At 36.4% G+C, this 18,871-nt stretch overlaps 1 protein-coding gene across 3 annotated transcripts in view; it reads left to right on the top strand.

Annotated features, from left to right (window-relative positions):
* The window catches only part of LOC113684765 (voltage-dependent calcium channel subunit alpha-2/delta-3), a 32,504-nt gene that overhangs the window by 157 nt on the left and 13,476 nt on the right, over positions 1-18,871 (top strand). Inside the window, exons 1-22 of one of the 3 annotated variants that reach the window (XM_089190945.1) lie at positions 2,561-2,757; positions 3,178-3,395; positions 3,515-3,596; positions 3,689-3,802; positions 5,580-5,639; positions 6,298-6,445; positions 7,157-7,288; positions 7,447-7,510; positions 8,098-8,248; positions 9,222-9,299; positions 10,404-10,493; positions 11,443-11,544; positions 12,060-12,138; positions 13,429-13,478; positions 13,588-13,683; positions 14,074-14,142; positions 14,859-14,966; positions 15,609-15,683; positions 15,920-15,997; positions 16,662-16,766; positions 17,216-17,277; positions 18,150-18,232. In XM_089190945.1, the coding sequence (XP_089047071.1) occupies positions 3,301-3,395; positions 3,515-3,596; positions 3,689-3,802; positions 5,580-5,639; positions 6,298-6,445; positions 7,157-7,288; positions 7,447-7,510; positions 8,098-8,248; positions 9,222-9,299; positions 10,404-10,493; positions 11,443-11,544; positions 12,060-12,138; positions 13,429-13,478; positions 13,588-13,683; positions 14,074-14,142; positions 14,859-14,966; positions 15,609-15,683; positions 15,920-15,997; positions 16,662-16,766; positions 17,216-17,277; positions 18,150-18,232 (1,921 nt within the window). In that variant the 5' untranslated portion in view covers positions 2,561-2,757; positions 3,178-3,300. Of the gene's footprint in view, positions 1-2,560; positions 2,815-3,177; positions 3,396-3,514; positions 3,597-3,688; positions 3,803-5,579; positions 5,640-6,297; positions 6,446-7,156; positions 7,289-7,446; positions 7,511-8,097; positions 8,249-9,221; positions 9,300-10,403; positions 10,494-11,442; positions 11,545-12,059; positions 12,139-13,428; positions 13,479-13,587; positions 13,684-14,073; positions 14,143-14,858; positions 14,967-15,608; positions 15,684-15,919; positions 15,998-16,661; positions 16,767-17,215; positions 17,278-18,149; positions 18,233-18,871 lie in introns of those variants that run through there. The other 2 variants (XM_027202164.2, XM_089190944.1) reach the window with 2 other exon arrangements.

Consider the following 18,871-nt stretch of genomic DNA (forward strand, 5'->3'; position numbering starts at 1 on the left):
TATTTAAACTGATGTCAGTGGAGTTATTTTACTGCCTTGCCAAAGAAAGAGACCCCTTTTTAAGACTCCATATGTTCAAAATTTTAATTTGCGGCTAAACCGAAGGTAAGAGAAGACAGCCGGTTTGACATTCTCCGTGCAAGCTGTTACACTAACAATACCGCCTATTTTGGCTGAGAACGGATCCAACACATTGCCAAAACGTTTGGGAAGTAGTCCTGTGCAAAAACTGAAAAAAACTTGGCGATATTTGGTTGTATGACGAGCTACTGTTATATCAACTTTTTTTAATTTATTTTTTTGCCTCAAGAAACTAATAATTTAAGAGCTTGCTAAGGTTTAATTTGAAATCCTGACACGAATTCTGCGGGGAGTTGAAATTAAAAATGAGGGCGGTCTTGACTTTGTTTAAATTTAGTTTGAATATCATTTTCGATGTCTGGTTAGCGCCGAAGACAGAGTTATTAATCTTCTCATTCTCACATGACTCAACCTGTTCTATGAAACTCAGTTAGCGCTCATTCTTTATAATAGCGTACATTTTGCTCAGGGCATGCATCACAGTTCCTTTGAATAATCATTTGAATGATGAAAGCGATTTTCTCTTAGACACTCCTGCTCTTCTCGTAAGCGACGCCGGCTCTAGATATGAATAATACGACTTATTTTATATTTAACGTGCTTAGACATTAAACCATATATAATAGGGAAACTGCGTCTTTCAGCAGAAACACTACCCACAGCAAATTTGTGGTAGACGATAGGTAAAAATTTATTTCAACTTCCGGCTACAGTACGCGCCGTGAAAAAAGTGTTTGTCCAACATGGCATTTTAGTTTTAGAAATTTTCTGGGTGGAACTTGAAAATAAAATTTTCATAATCAGTTATGTAATTGAAATTTTCAACTTCAAAAATTTATTTGGGGTCGTGAGGAAATAGTGACATTCTTTTTGCGAGCTCAACCTGGTTCATCATGGACCCGCGATTTTTCTCTTGGAGTGTTTCTTACGCCCCACTGAAAAAATAATGATAATAATAAAATAAAATTTAAAAATAGAGCAATAATATAAAAAATGGAATAAAAAAATGCAATTTTTTGTATTTGACATGATTGCCACACCCACGCAGTATGTTTTTCGAGACAGGCTAACAGTTTATGAAAATAACTTTTCCACGCAGGTGCTTTTAACAAATTAAAATTTCACAACTTTCGAGCTCTCAAATTTCGAGTATCGCGGCACTGATCCAGCCGGTAGCTGCTTGAAGGAAGCCTTTTTTTCTTTATGAAGAGTCGATCGATTTCCGTACGGGAATGGAAACGAAAATAAATTAAATCGTAACACGCGTTAAATAAATAATAAATATTTCTTAGCTCGTTTTCACTGCGCGTTCGCTCGATTCCTTCTGATGCATGTTATAATGGTAACTGAACTGAGTGGAGCGCAATTTGGGCTGAAATCATATGTGTGATTTCAAAATTGAACGAGCGCGCAGCGCGAGTTCGATTTGAAATCACAAGTCTGATTTCAGACCAAAATTGCACGACACGAGGTTCAATTACCACTTTATTACATCCATTTTGAAATCGCTCAAATACAGGACTTGGTCAGTTAAAATATTTTATTGATGCAGTACTAAGCTGGTTTTAAATTATATCCATCTATTTTTTGGGTGAAAAAAATAATAGTTTTGGAAACAAACTGGTTGGTTACTTTAAATAAGCCTTGGAAACTGGTTACTATAAATAAGCCTTGAAATCTGATTGGTTGTTTTGTTTTTAGTGTAGCCTCCTCATTGGCTGGGAAAAAGATGCGATTTAAAGCAAAAAATGGTGCGATTCGTGAATAAATCGCACTGATTAGAGCCAATCAGATCACAGGGACCACCAGTGATTTCAAAATGGGTGTATTTAAGTGGTCAATTTTTTTTTGGCCAGAACATCGCTATGGTTACAGCACTGCACATTTAATCACACAAGTCACTTAGCGGGAGCTTTTAATCACCTCAATAAACTCGCTTAGTGTCGTGTTTCTTACTTGTTGTTTTACGTCTATCTGCAATTAATTTGCTTTTAACTGGAATGATTGTTAGTTCAGTTTGACGCTTCCTTCGTCCCTGTTCCCAAGGTACCAAATTTGAATCGCACTCTGCACAAAAGAGTTGCTAGGAAATGAAGTCAGTTTTGTAAGATGAAAACACAAAAAGCCACAAGGCATCTGACCGTATATACTCAACAGCTAGTGCCACGGTCAGTGCCACGCAGTCAGTATTGCATATGCGTATTTACCCAGCTGGCTCCCTCTTTGTCCTTGAATTGAATTAGCATTTAACAGTTTTTCTTAGCTCCCCACAATTCATCAGATAAGAGGGATAGCGTTATATTAAATGGAAATTGAAGAACTGTCAGTATAAAACTGTCAGTATAAAACTGAAAACAAAAATGAATTAAAAATAATAAGAAAATCAAAATCGAAATAAAATCCGCCGGTTTAAAAATTCTCCACTGTCATAAATTTCTTGTTTTGACGTCTTTGATATCGTTTCTAAGAAAAGAAGCTATATAATTTTAGGTTTCGCTGATATTTGGATAACAGACATCAATTATTCATCCGAGACATCGCGCAGTCTGTCAACGTCTGTCATCTTCCGTTATTTCGCCTGTCACGAACTTGAAAGCTGTCGACAAAAGATAACCTAGTTCTTCTTTTTAACATACACAAACAGCTGCTGGCTAGAACGTATTTCAGTTCTCAACGGTAACTATCTGCTTTGTTAAGCTCGTGAATTGCCCAGAGATCTCGTTATGGAAGCAGGTAGTAACGGATTTCAATAATTTGCCGGCGGGAATTGCTTATTTTCTTCACCTAAAAAACAAATGTTACAGAGATTAACTTGGTGGGGTACTTTTCGCTATGTTGTTTACTGTCAAAATCAGAGTCGAATAAGTTGAAATTTGAGAATTTCTTGCTACTCTTAAAAATTGGTACGATTGTTTGAGTGAATTCATCTTTTCACAAGTTTAAGGAAATGTATTTTTAGAAGAGGACAAAAGTTTTTTTTGTCAGTAAAGTTATCAAGTCTAGGGTGTAATTTTGGTACGATTGGTACGATATCTGGCTTTAGCCGATTGATATTTTAAATTCTGTGGATTTATTACCTCCTTTACCGGCTGTTAGGTGAAAATCGATGGTGGATAAATTAGTCTTAATCAGTCTGAAGTGGTGCGTTGATGGAAAAAGCTTTCAGACGCGAAGTTGAGCCTTCGATGCTGACACCTTGTGGTCATTCACTGAGCTAAGATGGCGGAAAAGTTCCTCGTTTTGTTTTGTTCAGTTTACGGCCTAATGCTACTCTTTAGCGTTACGGTTAGCGGATTAAAGCCGACGAAGGATATGTAAGTGATTCAAATTTGTTTTGTGGACCATATTCTCGTTTTTCTTCCCGTCTGTGGTTTAGTATACCTCAAAGATCTCAACTTGCGGCAAATTGTTTTCAAAAATTTTGACACACCAGGGTACGTGAATGGGCTAATCGCCTTGGAACTAACGGGTCTAGCTTTATGGACGGGAACGCCGGAGTAAAAAGTTTAACTCAGGTATTAGAGAGACTCAAATTTCATCGTTTTGTGTCAGTGTTTGTGGTGATCAGGGACTATTAGTATTATATTCAAGTTTGTTGAATCTTTAGGCTTACGAAAACTTTACGTACGCGACGACAGAAAAGATAAAAGGGGATGATGTCCTTAAGAAAATGAAGAAAGAAATGGAGGTTTTCTTCAGAAATAAATCGTCTTCATTGAAGGTATGAACTGAAATCTTGGTGTGGTCGGTGCAGATCTAAAAAGAGAAAAAAAGCATATTTGGAAATTATATCCGTCGCGCAATGTTTACAGCAGTTTCACCAGAACCAGAGATCAGGAAATGGATTTGACAAGTCCAAATAATGACAAGTGCGTTCGTAATTTTAAAGCGTGATATATCTTTTTTCTTGGCAAAATTCATGCCGGGTTTAATAACCTATAAACATGTGTTAGTGATTTGGTTTTGATCTAATATTTATGAAGCATCCAGTGAACCTTTATTTTCTTCAGAAACCGCGCGGCCTGATAATTATTCACGGCAGCTGGAAAGTTTTTCCATATGTTTACCACCGTGCTTTTCTTTTGTATCTACATGAGCAATTTGCGAAAAAAACAATCGATGAATTTGTATCCAACAATTTTGTTTGTAAAATCCTGCCAACAGCTATAATTTTTTAACAGGATATTTAAATGTACATATTATTTTTTCTTTTTAATTTTCCTTTTGCAAGCTTGACATAGATTATTTGCAGCTCGACGGTGTTATAAAAATTTTGTTGATTTTTCATACAGCGAGCTTAGTAGAAACTTTTTTTGACTTCAATATCTTCTATTCTTTCTTGATCGGTGCATCTGAATTTCTCTCTTAGTTTTCGTTACTGAAATTATACTCAGTCTAGTCTATGCTTACCCTAAGGGCAAACATTAAAACTCTGTCTGCTACGGAGGTGCACCGGGATAAATTATTGAATGTTCTCTGCTATTACGCAAATATTTGTCGTGATATCGAATTCAACTTTCAAAGATATAGATCACATAAATTTTGATCGACCCAATAAAATTTGTGACTAAACACAAATAAGTATAACTACTGATGAAAAAGAAAAGAAAATCAATTTAATGATGTGATTTCTGGTCCATTAGCAACCGGCGCAGCATGGAACGATTTCTTAAATTTACTCGAAAAATTATGTTTGTTCAAGCATCTCATTTTTCTGGATACGATTTCAGGTGATAAGGATGTTATTAGACAAAAAATTATAAATTCATGAAATTATACATGGTGCCTGAAAATGTAAATTTTAATTATTTTTTAAAATTTTGAGTATTAATAATTTATGATCATTGTGGTGAAAGGAATTACTTTGCAAACATGGTTAATCCTTAGATAGTGAAAAAGCTTAGGGTGCTTTCATTGAAAAAAAGAAAAAGTATAATTTACCAGTGGAAGGTAGAAAGATGATTCTAGTTGGTTGATAGCAAACCCACAGCTGATCACAAATAAAAAGTTATGATTTGCTCAAATAAATTTATGAATGAATGAGGGAATGAAACAATAAATAGATGAACGAAAGAATGATTGAATGATGATTGACCAACTAATTATTTTTCTGAGGGATATTTTAGATGGATGACTATCATAGATGACTGAATTTCAATGTATGGAACAAGTTATTATAAATTACAAATTCTCGACTGTCATAGATGACTGAATTTCAATGTATGGAACAAGTTGTTATAAATTACAAATTCTTGCAAAATTATAATGATCATAAATTAGAATTTATGTATTTTCATGTACAAACTGAACTCAATTGGGAAACTTGTAGATTTTGAAACCATACAAAATAACCTGAATTTCCATCTTAGTTGGTGGGGAGAGGGGATTGAGTTTTTCCAAGCTTTGATAACTCTTTCTTTTATAGTTATGCTAAATTTTGATTGTTGGAATTACTGAATGATGTGATTAAAGTTTATTTATTTTGGTCTATTTGGTAGAAATTGGTGAAAAAGGCAGAAGAAGCTTATTGCAAATACAAGTATGATCAAAATTTGAAGGTATGATTTAATGCACCAGCCAGTATGGCTGTTCTTGAGTAGCTCCAACTTCATGATCTGACTGATGATTCTCCCTTCTTCCCTCCACACAGTTTCTGTATGTTAGATAGGAGAATTAGGAGCTCCACCAATAAAACATCATATATATATATATGTATATAGTGGATAGTTTTCTAACTTCTCATCACCTTTCCATTAGAAAATGTACGCAATGACTTTGTAAGGAGGGGTCAAATGTTAAACACCCCTGGTGACTGTATTCAAAGACTGTCTGTATTTATTCCTGAGTTGATCACTTAGAAGTCTAAAATTAAATTAATTTTTAAGACCCCCCCCCCCAAAAAAAAACAAAACAAAACAAACAAAACAAAACAAAAAGAGCAATCACAAAAAACAACAGCAACAATAATTTTTAGACTTAACTTTCTACATCCTAAGATCAGTACGTATATTCTCCTCAATGTTCTCCAAACATTTCCCTTGGTAGTGATGAGGAGAATTTTTTTAACAATCCTAAGCATTTTCTGTTGGGGATCCCCTTTCCTTTATGCTTGTGACTTTGATGTTTGATTTAGAAGTGATACTGTTATAGGAATTTAAATGCTAGTCACTCTTGAGGAAAGAAGGGTTAATAATTTTATTTTGTGTTCATTTTAAGATTAGTGAAATAGACTATCCAAATTCCAAGGATTTGGATAAATATTTAAACAAGAGTGGCATTAAACTGGAGTACAACTCTACCTTTAGAAGTGAGATCAGCTTCAACAGGAGTGTAATACATGTCCCAACAGATGTTTTTGATGGAGGTATGTTTCACTTTGTGAGTCCTATTGGGTTCCAGTTTCATTTCAGTTGCATGCAAACTCTGAGGTTCCCAACCAAACTCTCAAACAAAATTTGTTAATGCTGCTGTTAATCATTATTGCAACAGCCACCTCAAAGCAGAAATATCTAAAGCAAACTAATTTAACCCTTAAACCTTCTGAAACACTGACATGTTTCTTGAAAGGTCTAGGACATGAGTGATGGAAGGTTTACACTCTAACATCAGTATGCATATTCTCAGTACTGTTTTCTATTCATCTCTTGAGATACTGACAAGGAGAATTTGTTTAATGATCAAGAGCCTCTTAAATTAGTGATCACTGCCTTTACTAATTCTCATGACCTCTGCTTTTAATTCAAGGGTGGAATTAGTGGCTTAGAATTAGCCAATCACTCTCAAGATTTAAGGGTTATTAAACCTTTAACTCCCAAGATCTCATTTATAATTCTCCTTACTGTCTGCCACATAGTTCTTGTGATGTTAGTTTTAAGAATTTGATATTGGATCAACCAATAATCCCCTAATTAATATTTTTCTCCATTCTCATCACTTGTCTGCTTGATATTGTATTGATATTGTAAGGAGAAATTCTATCTTGGTCACACATGGGAGTTTAAGGGTTAAGTCACCCCTTGCAAGTTTGAACATCTATTTGATCTGTGGAATTTACTTTTATGTCCACATTTTGCAGCTTCAAAGATTGTTAATGGAATAGAGTGGACATCCGCTCTAGAAAGTGTTTTTGAAGGAAATCGACACGAAGATCCCAGCTTATCTTGGCAGTACTTTGGATCAGATGAAGGATTTATGCGAACTTACCCAGGTATGAATTTTCATTGGAACACTAAGTTGTCATGATAAAATTTTAATGAGGCAAGAGTTGTGATCTTGGAATGTGAATGCTAAGTGGTTATATGTAGAAATAAAATATGGTTGGTGTTTGTTTGACAATATATTTTTTTTATTGTTATTCACTCAAAGCTCGTCACTGGGACATCACCAATGAAAATAATGTGGATTTATTTGATGCCAGAAAAAGGCCATGGTAAGACTGACTTGCCTAAACACTTTGCATGACAGCTACTTCAAAATACAACTCACAAAAAATCATAACCTGTTGTTGTCTTGGACAGAAATAAATAATTACAGTAAAGCTAGCTATAGATAACAAGTTTAGAGCATTGGGTGCTATTAAGATAATAAACAACAATGTGACAGAAAAATGGAAATAGGACAATAAGAATGTACATGTACCTGACATTATGGATACATGGACTGAAAAAAGCTAGAAGCCCAGTTGATGTGAAGATAATCTGCCATCATTAGAGGGCTACCACTAAGGAACTCAGTGAATGAAGTGCTGAAACATTGTTCCAACAAGTCGTGCACATGCAATGTTTTGATGGCAGCAAGAGAAATGAATGATAATGAAATCAATTCAAATCAAGAGGGGACAGAAATATTAAGAGTTTTTTATTTTTATTTGAAAGTTTATGTGGTTCAGAAATTTTAGTGTGTGACTTGGTTATTCTTTTTCTGATTTTTTGATTGATGCCCAGTCATTTTTAATTATTGCATGACAAGTAAGTTATTGAACACAAAGATCTGCTTTTTTTAAAATTTATTTAATAGGTACATTCAGGGAGCAACATCTCCCAAAAACATCATCATTCTTATTGATGCAAGTGGAAGCATGCATGGAGTCCCGATGAGAATAGCAAAGTTATCTGCACAGAACCTTATTGACACCTTTGGGGATAATGATTTTTTCAATGTTGTTTATGTGAGTGTGTTATTATGGGCATAATTGATTGCCCTGCTTTTGGAAGTTCACATTGGCATTGCCAGTCAGGAAACTTGTTGTTGATACCATAACAAAATTGTGTCACTAATCTCAGTTGTGATTGGCTATTATGTGCATCTAATCCTTTTTTGTAGTTGTTGTTTTTTTTGTGTTGTACCTAAAGACAATAGTCCATTTTACAGTTGTATGCTTGGCTGCCAAGCCTTTGAACAGTAGTGAGGCTAAGGGTGACCTTGTTATGATACAAACATTATTATGCTAACTAGATACTGGTCTCTATGACAACAAGGTCAACTTTAGCCTCACTGCAAATAAAATGCTTGGCAACTTAGTACACATCTGTAAAATTACCTATTGTAAAATAGTTTTTAGTGGCACTTGCAGAGCGTAGCCCCATAATTATACAAAATAGTAGTAACCCATCAAGCCGAAAAAATTTGGATGTATGACCATACGACTGTACGACTGTATGACCGCACAACCATACAAGGTGCTACTTTTAACATGTGTGGTCAACTGTACCACGGGCAAGCCAATGCCACAGCTTTGTTCAGTAGTCCAGTGGTCAGTGCACTGGGCTCTGAGTCAGATGACCTGGGTTCTAGTCCTGGTCGGGGCAAGGCGTTGTGCCCTTGAGACGTGCAGGAAAAGAAAAGTGTGAGCTCCGCTTTTAGGCTCGGCTAAATCTATATATTATTCACATTAAAATTAATGAAACATAATTATATTTATAAAAAAGGTGTCCAGCAAGCATTGACATAAATTTTTGGTTTCTTTTCCCTATCCTTTGCTCTGGTAGGGAAAGCAGTCCTCAGCCTAAATTCAAATTTTCCTCATCAGTTCAACTGTTCAAAAATTAATTGTTAACTTTAGGTAACTTTGAAACATATGATTTTTGCATTTAAATTTCAACTGTAATGTTCATCACTTGTTTAATTTGTTCCTTTGCTAGTTCAATGTTGAGGCGACAGTACTTTGTTGTGAAAAAGAGGGCCCCATACTGCTTCAAGCTACAAAGAAAAATAAAATCGTAGGTTTAATTTCTTAAAAAGAAGTTTGCTATCTTAAGTTGTATGCAAAAAAAAATTATGAACTTTCCAATTGTTCTTAACAATTTTTATTTAGCCAGGGAAGATTTATGTCATGTTATAAGAAAAATGAATGTAAAACATACCATTTTTCACCAGGAGGCAAATCTATTTTGAGACTTGTATTGAAACAAGATCAGACTTCAATCACATGCAGTTCTACCACATAGAGTTCAACAATGCTTTAGTCTTTTTCATAGTATCATAGCAACAAATTTTGAAAATGACTCTGCAATCTGTTTGTTCTGCATGGCTCTCTTGTGGTTGTGATTTTATCATAGAAATGCAGAGCAGAGCATTGAACACGAGACTCACATAAATTAATTTAATCTTATGCTCTAAGCGATTATTCTTATGCATTTAAGGTTTCTGATGAAACTGTTGATTTTGAGAAAGCAAACTGCAGCTGGACTAATGAGATTAGTTATCATACAAAATTATTTCCTAATCACCTGGATTTAATTGACTCCTTGTTCCCTTTGTGCTCACTTTAAACACTTGTCCACAGTGGAAATTTTCCTGCCACATATATCTAGCTATCTCCACATGTTGACTACAGACTGGTTATGTGGACTATCTCCACACAAGCTCAGAATATATATTTTATATATATAGGAAGTTTGCGAGTCGATTTTCGCGTGGAACAGTGCTCAATACGTTGAAGCAGAGCAGAATAAATATTATGAGGGGAAAAAAGGACGTAACTACGTTTCCCGACAAGCCTGTTTCGTGAATCGCTTCACTCTTCAGGGGTTTAATGAAAGAATATTCATGTGACTATCGTTTATATACTAGGGAAATTTGCATAATACGCGGTAAACTTAAAAACTTTAGAGTTCAGCGACAGCTGAACTCTAAAGTTTTTAAGTTTACCGCGTATTATGCAAATTTCCCTAGTATATAAACGATAGTCACATGAATATTCTTTCATTAAACCCCTGAAGAGTGAAGCGATTCACGAAACAGGCTTGTCGGGAAACGTAGTTACGTCCTTTTTTCCCCTCATAATATTTATTTTATATATATATATATATTTTTTTTTTCAGTTTGTCAAAGAAGAATTGAAGAAAATAGCAGATAAGGATGTTGCTGTGTGGGAGAAAGGCATGAAAAAAGCTTTTGATCTTTTGGAAAAGGTGAATGATACAGAAGACTTACACCTGTACATGATAGGTAATATCATACATTGGTAAAGCAGAGGAGGGGATTATGTTGGACTAAGAGAAATAAGACATGGTTGAAGTCTCTTGGGGGGAGTGGCCTCGGAATCTGCTGATTAAACTTTTTCTAGGTTTCTGTGGTTTCTGGAGCAACCAGAGCACAGTTGTTTGAACAACAATCAGTGGCAACCCAGGGTTAAATTTTAAACCACATTTCTGTTTTCCTTTGTTCAAAAGCTTTTTTGAATAATTCTCTTTAATTTTTGTAGAGCATCCAATAATCCAATTAGAGATAAATATCTGCTGTCAGTACAACCCATGTCAATAGTTTGCTTTACCCTTTAACTGACCAGAAGTGATTAACATTAAACTTCTCCCTATAATATCCATACATAATTCAGCAAACAGGTAATGAGAATATTCAAACTTATCAGGTAGAAGCTGCTATTTTGATCTAGCACCAAGTTCTCTTAACTAATTTACAAGGAATGTGTAGCAGCCAGAGGGGAGAATTAACAATCAGATCTTGGGAGTTAAAGGGTTAATTGTCAGTTTTTCATTATATTCTTGATCTGGAATTGTTTTTGGAAAATATAGCCAGCATTGTAATCAAGGATAGCATTACTCATTTTTTCTGAAGCTGGAATCTTTAATCATAAATTCTGATATGCCAATTGCACACTTGTAACCAGTCCAGCTTGTTACAATATGAACCATTATCTGGAAATTTTCCACCTCATTCATGGAAAAACAGAACAAAAAGAAAACCAATAGGAAAAAAGTTATTTACTAGTCTAGGTCAGTCCATATGGAGAAAAACTGTGCCCTTGATCTTGAGTTTGGCCCTCAGCGGTTGACCTTAGGCGCACTTTTTTTCACACTGACCTCTGGCTTGGAAATAAAATGTATGTGAGTTATATTTCAGGCAAACAACTTTGCAAAGTGCCAGGAGGCCATTATGGTTCTAAGTGATGGGACAACATCCAGTCTTCCTGAGCTTTTTGCAGAGCTCAATCCAGACAAAAAGGTAGAGTTGTCAAGATTTGTGAACGGAAAGATTGATTTTAGTTTTAGATTTTGTACTTGCAGTGTTCTTCCTTATTTTAAGCATGGTAGGTGAACGAGATCTTTTAAACTGGTGGAGCACTCCTTTTATTGGTTGAATTTTCAAGAATTCCAACCAATTTTAGGCGGCAATGTGAGTTACTGCAGGCAGTAAATTGTACTGGTTTCTCATCGAAAAGGAGAATGCAGTTATCCATACCTCACAAGTTTTTCCAGAATTAAGCAAGAAACTTACAGCAAAAAAAAATTTTAGAGATTGTTAGTCATCTCTCTAGAACGAAAGTATTGCTGATTAGCAACAAAAATAACAAATACCACAACAAATTTTGGCCTGTACCCTGCATTATCAAATTTTGTCTAACTAATAATAACATCTAATAATAACGATTCTATAATTCTCCACTAAATTTGCAACATTGAATAAATAATGTCATTAAAATTGTTGGACACGTCATAGCTGTTTATGATGTCGTGCAGGTTCGGGTGTTTACCTTTGCTGTTGGACCTTCTGCTGAAAGCACGGAAGCTTTGCGGAACATGGCTTGTAACAACAGAGGTAAATTGATCAGAATTCAATGACTGGTGGGCCCTTGAAAATTTTGTGAAGTGGTAGTGAATGTCAAAATGGAGGGAAGTTTTTATCAAATTCCTTTACAGAAAAGAACAACCCTCAAAAATTTCCCTCGCTTTCCACGCTTGGCTTCCTAGCTCAGTTGGTAATAAGGCCCAACTAGCATCAGGTTCAAATCCTGTTGAGCCTGAATTTTATTCAGGATTTTTTTCTGTGAATGCTGAAATTGCCGTCCACCCGCGGGTCATTTCTCAACTCGACTTTTGCTCCGCAGGTCAATTGATATCTATTTAATAATTACAAGATGTTAATGTTAAAGTGTTTTGATCTAAAATATCAAGATTCCTCAACCCCCTTACATTCAAACTGGTGGGACGCGGAAAGCAAAGAATCAAAACCAGTTATATATATATATATAACTTACAAAGAATCTGTCATCAAGATTGTTTTTGACATAGTTTGATGCTACTCTGGTTTGCAGATTTAATGAATGTAACCGAAGAAGTTATAGGATAGACATTTGCCCTTTCTTGATTTAAATGTGTCCAGAGGGGTTTAGGGTAATTTAGAGACAAGTGTCTACCGTAAACCTACCCACACCGACAAATACCTCGCTTTCGATTCTCACCACTCTATTTACCATAAAAAGTCTGTAGCCAAAACTTTTTTTGGAGTCTTGGCATATTAACTCCGCCCACGCTCCTTTAAATCGTGACGATGGCGGTTTGCTTCCTGACGCCTATTTACACCTCGTCAGAAAAAAGGCCGCTAATTAGTGATCATATAAAAGGACCTCTTGTTGCAGCGTTTAGATCACCCCTGATGAAGGCACTAGACAGGAGTGTCGAAACGTTGGGTCTATGAATTGTAATTAAATCTGCAAACCAGAGGAGCATCAAACTATGTCTGATTGTCCATCCGGTTGCCGTGTGAACTTTAATATATTTTAAGATTGTTTTTGTTTGTGAACGTCCGCTATTCTAAAAATGTGAGTGGTGTACCAACTTCAATTGCCTCTTTTGGTGTCTTTAGTTTGAAGACACCAACCATTTTCCCTTGAAACATTTTGTGAGTTCTTCTAGATACATGAAGTTAGCTGGTGCCCATTTGTTCACCAGAGTAGAGAGACCTCGCCTTGTGAATGTCTCTCCAGGAGACTGGATAGGCTCGTACCCAGGTCTTTCACTTAACAGTTCAATGTAATCATTATGCTTCTGATAACCTTAGCATTGCCAGGAAGTTAACGGTTTTGAACTATACCTTTTTTATTATTAGGTTACTTTACAAGGATTCAGAGTGTCGGAGCCGTACGTGAAGTTAGTGAGGTAAAGTGCACTTAACCAGGTGGGCTTGTTGATAACACGGAGTACAACCTAAGATGTAGTTTTAGACAATAAAGAATCCTAACAATTAAATTATACTGACTTGTCCTAGAGTTACATCCGCGTTTTGACCCGGCCGATGGCGATGGCTCCTGAAGCGAATACAACTGACCATACAGTATGGACAAGTGTTTATTTAGATGCCTTGGTTAGTACTTAAAGTAACTTTGGTGATGCGAGAATCAGCGATTCATTCACTTACATGTTTTCGCTATTTCAACGGTTTTATGTGAAGCAAATAAAACATTGTTTTGGCGCTAATTAAGTATTCCACCACCAGGAGACTGTCAAATTTGGATATATAAGCAAGAGAATTTGTAAAAACTGTCTACAAAATGTGAATGAACAAATTGAATAAATTAGAACGGCGATAAGCGAATCGAATCTGCGGTGCAAGTGGAGTTACGTTAAGACGTGACGTTAAGGAAGCAGAGGTGCCCTTTGTTCCTTTGTGTTACATAAACTGGGATAGGCTCTCAAAAATTATTTGGATAAGTTTTAAATGCCATCTTTGTTTCCTTTTTTTCTTTTTTAATAGGGACTTGGCATGATGGTTACAGGGACTCTACCGGTTTTCCACCGTAAAGAGAGCGCCATTAATTGCTCTGTAAGTTTCCGGTTTGGTTTTGTTCGCGGAAAATCTGCACTGTCGTGTAATTCTAATTGTCCCCCAAACTGGACTGACTATTCCTGTTTCGCTGAAGAGACTCGGTTACTAGGGGGTGAAAATAATATCACTGATAACAATTTGACAATGATTTTTCAATCCTTTGGCTTCCAAAGAGCACCAGTAGTCTCCCTGCTGTTTGTACAATTAATAGTGGTTGGAGATGATGAGCCTACAATCTGCGTCAAAATTAGTTGACACACCATCTTTGAAGAGTCACATTTATGTGTAGAATAACACTCCTGTTTTACCACACCCTAAGTCGTTACCACGACCCCTCCCTCCCCCCTTCAATAGTTTGAATCACGATACAACATTGTTTTGTTTTGGGTTTTTTTTTTGGGGGGGGGGGGGGTAATAGGTTAACTTAACAAGAGAAAAAAGATAAGACTGAAGTAAAAGTGGGTTGAAGAGATCAATGTGTCAATAATTTTGTCGCCGATTTTATTTGATTAAAACATAGTAGAAATAGATCCCAGAGTCGTTTCTTTATTCCAACCGTATTATTATTCTTAAAATTTCAGCCTTTTAGCTGCAGTCGATAACTGTTACAGTGGTTCTAAAACCAAACTCAAAATTTTCGTCTTAAAACTTAAGACCAAATTGGAAATCCTATCTAACATAGTGTCATTAAACATATTTTTGATGTGGATCAGGAGAAAGGTGGAATGGAAGCTGAAGAGAAACGCGAAGATCATTTTCTTGGAGTTATGGGTGCGGATGTTCCACTAAAATACCTCAAAGACTTTATGTTACGACCATTGGTTAGTAATATTTTCATTTTTGATATCGATTCATGTGCTTTTAATTTATAGCAGTTTTCAATTGAGTGTCCAAAACCAAAGTAGTCCCAGCGACCAATCAAAACAAAGTTTACATCATCATTAGCCAATGGGAACTCAAATTGAAAACAAGCAAACTGCTTAAAGCGCGGGAAAACGCATCATACTCGACTAGTTTTGTATCTGATTGATTGAGAGGACGGCTCGAGATTTCTGGACCAATCACAGAGCAAAGTTAAATTAAACCAAAGCAATCCCCGGATTACCTCAACACTCAGTTGGCAATTGTTCTGAGGTAACAGATTGATTGATCGATGGATTGATCGATCGATCCGATGATTTTAGAGGTCTTTTCACAAAGCAAACATTTCATGCTGGCTATTAGAGGACTCAAGAAATGTAAATACTGGGCGTGAAGTAAACAAAGATTAAAGAACATGGTGGTTGTTAAGAATAAACAAAAAATTCAGTGCCAGTACTTTGCAAAACCAGGTGCAGTTTGAAGGATCTTGAGGATGCTTTCAAGGTAAAAAGAGCTGTCCTAAAAATAGTGTATATGCGTAATGTCTCATTTAGTGTTAAAACTTACATGTTCAATAACCAAGTTAATCATTTTCTTTTTAGGTGGGGCTCAGTGGATATATGTTCGCGGTCAACAACAATGGAATGATTATTTTTCATCCAAGATTGAAAACAGTGGTAAGCACGACTCATATAGAATTACATTGTGTTTGCTTTACCTAGCGCTGTAATTGGTTCAGGAAACTTGCGCCACAAAACCAATTGTATTTACTTTGAAATCTCATTGGCTCCATGTGATTTTGATCTTCGTTCTGATTGGCTAGTTTGAATATGTTTGTTTTGTTTACAAGTCAGCCAATCGAGATGCTTTCTAACTTTGCATTGTATTGCATCCTCGTTGCTTTGTTTTGCAGTATGGTTACTTACAAGACCCCCCAGGGGTCGATCTTGTAGACGTGGAAACATCTCTGACGGGGGCGGAAGTCCAAGAGGTAAAGCATAAGAAAAAAGCTATTTTAAGCGATAAAATTTCCTTCCTCATATTTCAATGTCGAAAACATACACGTGTTTCTTGCGGAAGATTATCATGGTTTGCTGTGTCGAGTATAGGACATAAGGAAGAGGGAGTGTCTCGGAGAAAAATCCAATCCTCCACGCAAGTTCGGGTTTTTTTGAAAGTGAGATAAGAGATGACGTTAAGGACGTGAGGACTGGCTCGGGTAAATCACGTCGAAGCTAATTTCTAAATTTAGCGACAGAAATAAGTAATGAAACAACTGTGGACGGATTTTCATTTGTGGTTTTATTCTTTCGTTAGCTTTTACTTGCTTTCGATAATGTTCCTATCGAAAATGTCCTATTAGCGCTGTATGACTTTGTAAAAACAGCTTCTGGGATTAAAAAAGGCAAGATTTGTCCTTTTACGATTTTTTTACCTCGAAAGGTAACCAGTGTGCCTCGATTTCGTGTACTCGACGTAGTTTTCTTGGCTCACATCCAAAAACGTTAAACTTGGTTAGTGACATCTGTATTACCGGTCAGATTTTCTGCTTTTTGGTAACACCGAGGGAACATATTGTGAGACTTGCCACGTATTAGATGCATATTGAAATTTCGCATCGAAACCAAACATTATTTGAACGTTTTCTTTCGTAGCTCAGAAAAGCCATGATCGACAAGGTTCCCATTACTGCCGATGGTCCGAGTCGCACTGGATCTAGTCATAAGGAATTTGAAGTCTACGACTTGTCTTTCGATGAGGTTTGTAGAATCCAAAATCAAAAATAATTTTTGTATCAATCCATTTGTCCGTTTAATTTTTGGATGAGTGTACGCTCCAATTATTCGAAGATTTCGTCAAATCTTGTAGTAGTGAACACGGGTGAGGTGATTATAACAGCAAAACTCTACTTTGCCAATGGCTACCATGGTATTTTTGATGTTCCTTTGAAGGATGGGCATGGGCAATAATTTATCGATGCATTTTTATTCTAAGAAAATTCTCCTCTTCAGGTTCAGCGAATAATGTCGACTCAACTTAATATCTGGAACTATTTTACGATATTTGCGTCTCCTTTAGAGTAGAATTGTTGCTTTTATTTAACTTGTGCACGCTCCTTTCAACCGTTAAAACACAAATATTCTTAACTATTCTAATGGTAGTACTGCTTGACTAATCTGATATTTTTTGTAAATCTCTGACGTTCTAGTTGCGAATGACGAAGCGAACAATGAAATATTACTTCGGCGGCCTGGAAGGAACGTCGTTCAGGTATGTTTAGTGTCTTCAATTTTCCCAATGCATCAACTGACTGAGGAATTTTGCCCTGCACTATCTTGACAATTATCCCATGAGCGCGCGTTAGTTCTAACTATATCGTTATCCCGGCAACTTAACAAGCGCAAGGGGATCCTTATTGTATTACAAAAATAGGAAAAGAAATGTTTCAAATCCACTTCAAACATTTCCAAAATATGAGCTCATATACCATGGCCTGTAAACCAATCAGAACTCGCAAAAACTGCATTATACCTCGACTAGTTTTTAATAATGTTGAGTCTGCACCGTCACCATTCTATATCCTTGACAACTTTATGAAGAAATGATTAGAGTGGAGCGTGCAACCATCGAGTTATGAATGCACTCAGGAGGTTGCTAAGCATTTAAGAAGCTAAAGTCGCACTCGGCTAAACACAGAGTAAGAAAGTGTAAACTAGCACAAAGAGGGTCAAATTTAGAGCAACAATGTATGTAAGTCTCTACCCCAGAAACTGCGAACTTTCCGTAGAAATTGCGAAAAACTACGTCCCACTTAGATTCTCAATGATTAGAATGGCAAGTTATCCATCGAAGTGCGCATGTGCAATCATGCGACCGCCGAGTTACTCGGCTATCGCCCTCATGGGCTTACTGAGTGCTTAGCAAACCTCCTGCGTACATCAATAACTGCGAAATTGCACGCTGCACATTTCTTTCATAACAATGAGACTCTCAAACATCTTTCGTTCCGTGTGGGGCAAAAAAAAGCAAAACAAACTGACGTCAGCATGCAACCCAAGGGCATGTGGATCTAGCGTTTTAGCCAATCAGAGCGTGCGCTTTTGTAAAGCTATGTTATAATTTATTATGTTTCTTTTGCAAAGTCTTGGAATAGCAACTCCTCAGCTATACAACTCCTCAGGATACAAGTACAATTTACCAGAATACACAGAGACTGAAGTAATTGGTGAGAAATATTGCCTCTTTCATTATTAGAAACTTTCCTAAATTTTATTAAGTGTTTTATTAAGAGCGCCAACATTTTCCCGATGACTTGGGATGAGCAGGTCAGGACTGGTTTTAGTTTTGCAGCATACTGGTTGAGAGAGTGGCGCGAGTTTTCTGAACCAATCACTGAGCGAAGGAAAGCAAAACCAATTCAGTCAAGGATTACTCTCGACAATGAATTGGAAATTGCTATTTTAGTCTGAACATCAGATTGTTTTCTTTAACCCTTCAACTCCCAGATCAAATTTGTAACTCTCCTTACTGTCAACCATACAATTCTGATAATGTGAGTTTAGAGAATTTAGTATTGGATCAACTTATTACCCCCAAATTGATATTTTTCTTTATTCTCGTCACTTATCTGGTCGATATTGTATTGATATTGTAAGGAGAATTTCTGTCTCGGTCATTCTTGGGAGGTAAGGGGTTAATGGGAGGGGGGGGGGTGAGTTTTCGTACTCTTGAGAGCTATTCTCATTCAGATTTTATCATGCCAAGCAGGTCGGAAAGTCGAAGCCGAATACTAAGAACTGGGCAGCCCTCTAGGCTGGGGTTGCCCTGACAATGTGCTTAACTAACGAAGTGAGAGCAGTATAAC

The sequence above is a fragment of the Pocillopora damicornis genome, chromosome 13 (assembly GCF_964200805.1).
Source record: "Pocillopora damicornis chromosome 13, jaPocDami1.2, whole genome shotgun sequence".
Classification (NCBI taxonomy): Eukaryota; Metazoa; Cnidaria; class Anthozoa; order Scleractinia; family Pocilloporidae; genus Pocillopora; species Pocillopora damicornis.